The sequence below is a fragment of the Haplochromis burtoni genome, unplaced genomic scaffold, assembly GCF_018398535.1.
Source record: "Haplochromis burtoni strain Fernald_Lab_line unplaced genomic scaffold, NCSU_Asbu1 Contig_4970, whole genome shotgun sequence".
In the NCBI taxonomy this organism is placed as follows: Eukaryota; Metazoa; Chordata; class Actinopteri; order Cichliformes; family Cichlidae; genus Haplochromis; species Haplochromis burtoni.
The window spans coordinates 1-2741 of record NW_024587331.1 but is presented as its reverse complement, the minus strand read 5'-3'; the positions used below and the strand labels follow the sequence as shown (position 1 = coordinate 2741).

Here is a 2741-nt window from a genome sequence, read left to right as displayed (position 1 = left end):
GAGCCTATACAGCTTGGAGTAAGACAACATGCATGAAGAGGATGATGTGGACAAAATACTCATTTGCCTAATAATTCTGCACTCCCTGTAGATGAGCTAAACTAGAACACAAATGAATACAAAAGACACATAAAAACTCAAACACTGGGTCACACGACCCAGTATCATGACAATTGTGCTGCAATAGGTGTAGGCTGCTGGGGCATTCTCATGATGTTGTGAGTCTCTCATCTTTGAGGTGTATAAACACCTCACACTGTGTAAATACACCTTTCTTCCTTTATATATTTATCTGCACTGAATTATGATTATTCATCTCTGGCTCTCTTCCACAGCATGTCTTTTGTCCTGTTTATGAGGGTTCATATAATTGTTTTTATCTGTATTATATGGTTTAAATTAAAATATAAAGTGCCCTGTGACAACTTCTGTTGTGATTTGGTGCTATATGAACAAAAATTGAATTGGACCCTTCCCTGAGCCTGGTTTTGCTGATGTTTTTTTTTTTTTCTATTAGAAGGGAGTTTTCCCATCCCAATGTTGCACATGAGCACTTGCACATAAGGGGTCATATGATTGTTGGTTTTTTCTCTGTTGTTTTATTGCAGGGTCTACCTTGTAATATATGGTAGACACTGCAATATGTTTGAATATAACAATTCAATAAATAATTAAAAGAAATTCTACAAAAAATGTGCACAAAGTTAAGAACTTACATTACTATGTGTTCCTCATTCTTCCAGGACAGAGATCAGAGAGCTTCAGAGGCTCTCTGCAGTCTGCACTCTGAAAAACTCAAACTCTTCTGTCTGGACCATCAGCAGACAGTGTGTCACATCTGCTGCGCCTCAGAAAAACACACCAAGCACAGATTCAGACCCATCGATGAACCTGCACAACAACACAAGAAGGAACTTCAGGAAACTCTGGAGCCCTTAAAGAAGAAGTTAAAGGTTTGTGAAGAAGTTCAAGTGAAGTTTGATCAAACAGCAGAACACATTAAGGTCCAGGCCCGACACACAGAGAGGCAGATTAAGGAGCAGTTTAAGAAGCTTCACCAGTTTCTAGCAGAGGAAGAGGAGGCCAGGCTGGCTGCACTGAGGGAGGAAGAGGAGCAGAAGAGTGGGATGATGAAGGAGAAGATGGAGGCTCTGAGCAGAGAGATAGCAGCTCTTTCAGACACAGTCAGAGCCACAGAGGAGGAGCTGAGAGCTGAAGACGTCTCATTCCTGCACAACTACAAGGCTGCAGTGGAAAGAGTCCAGCGCTGCCCCCTGCTGGATGATCCACAGCTGCCCTCAGGAGCTCTGATAGACCAGGCCAAACACCTGGGCAACCTGACCTTCAACATCTGGAAGAACATGAAATACATGGTCTCCTACACTCCTCTCATCCTGGACCCAAACACTGTTCATCCAAACCTCATCCTGTCTGAAGATCTGACCAGTGTGAGAGGAGGAGAGAGGAAGCAGCTTCCTGATAATCCAGAGAGGATTCATTTGTTCTACTCTGTCCTGGGCTCTGAGGGCTTTAACTCAGGGACTCACAGCTGGGATGTCGAAGTTGGAGACAGTACAGGGTGGGAACTGGGTGTGTTGGCAAAGTCTGTGGAGAAGAAGAAAGAGTTATGTGCTGGATTATGGAAGATAAAATTATGTGAAGATAAATACTACGCACACTCACCATCAGCTCCTCTCACTGCTCTCGTAGTACAAAAGAAGCTCCAGAGGATCAGAGTGAATCTGAACTGGAACAGTGGAAAATTGTCGTTCTCTGGTCCTGATACTAACAAACACATTCACACCTTCAGAGACACTTTTACTGAGAAGATGTTTCCATACATTCGCACTCGTGAAGAAGTGAAGGTGTTGCCATTGACAGTGTCAGTGTCAGTGGAGCAGGTGAAATGAGGACGATTACATTTCTAATGTTGTTTCCTCATATTAAGTTGTATTTGTACTCTCACTGACAAATTGTAATAATATAATCGTGATGAATTGCAAGACTGCACAGCTTTGGAGCGGGATTGCTTTTAAGATCCAATTAAAATCAATGCACTCAGAAAGATTCTCTGGAGAAGATTAGAATTCTTGAAACAGAGTTTATTCACTGCATCATATGAACAGCAAGAACATACATACAGCAGAAAGCGAACAAAGCAAAACCACCTGGGGTGTACAGCCTTTAGCACAAGCAGCAAAGGAACACAGAGACAGACAGAAACCCTTTGCTTTGGCTTATCATAATAGGTCAAGACACGGTCAAACATCGCACATAAATACTAACTATTAAATCTTACAACAGGCAGTCAGTATAATCTTTTATTATACATATACTATGGTGATCCTCATACCGGTATATAAAATATCCCAGTGTGGGTTTATAGTGTTTTTGTGTATGATTGTATAGCATTAAAATTATCCTTAAGGTGATTTTATCGTGATGTGTTCAGTATCTCTGTCATAATGTTACTGTTTTGGTTGTGGTGCATGAAAGAGACTGAGTGAGTATTGAGGGATGGAGAGCGAGTTATTCAGGAGAACTTTCAGTGGCATTAACGGCCCTGTTACTGTACCACCTAAATAAATAATGGTGAAGAAGAGTCTACGAGTAAGTTACAGAATATATGTTCAATGCAGATAAATATGTAGTGTATATAGTTATATAGGTATACATATTATCCAATAATCCTCCATGCCTGAACAGAAAACCAATAAGAATAATTCATTTTTGTTAATTAT

General features: G+C 40.8%; 1 protein-coding gene across 1 annotated transcript; it reads left to right on the top strand.

Moving 5' to 3' along the window:
• Window positions 1–707: 707 nt before the first annotated feature.
• On the top strand, window positions 708–2735 carry LOC121814012 (E3 ubiquitin-protein ligase TRIM39-like). Its single transcript, XM_042218013.1, has one exon. The coding sequence runs from the start codon at window positions 723–725 to the stop codon at window positions 1908–1910; it is 1188 nt and encodes a 395-aa protein (XP_042073947.1). The 5' UTR covers window positions 708–722; the 3' UTR covers window positions 1911–2735.
• The last annotated feature ends 6 nt before the right edge of the window (window positions 2736–2741 follow it).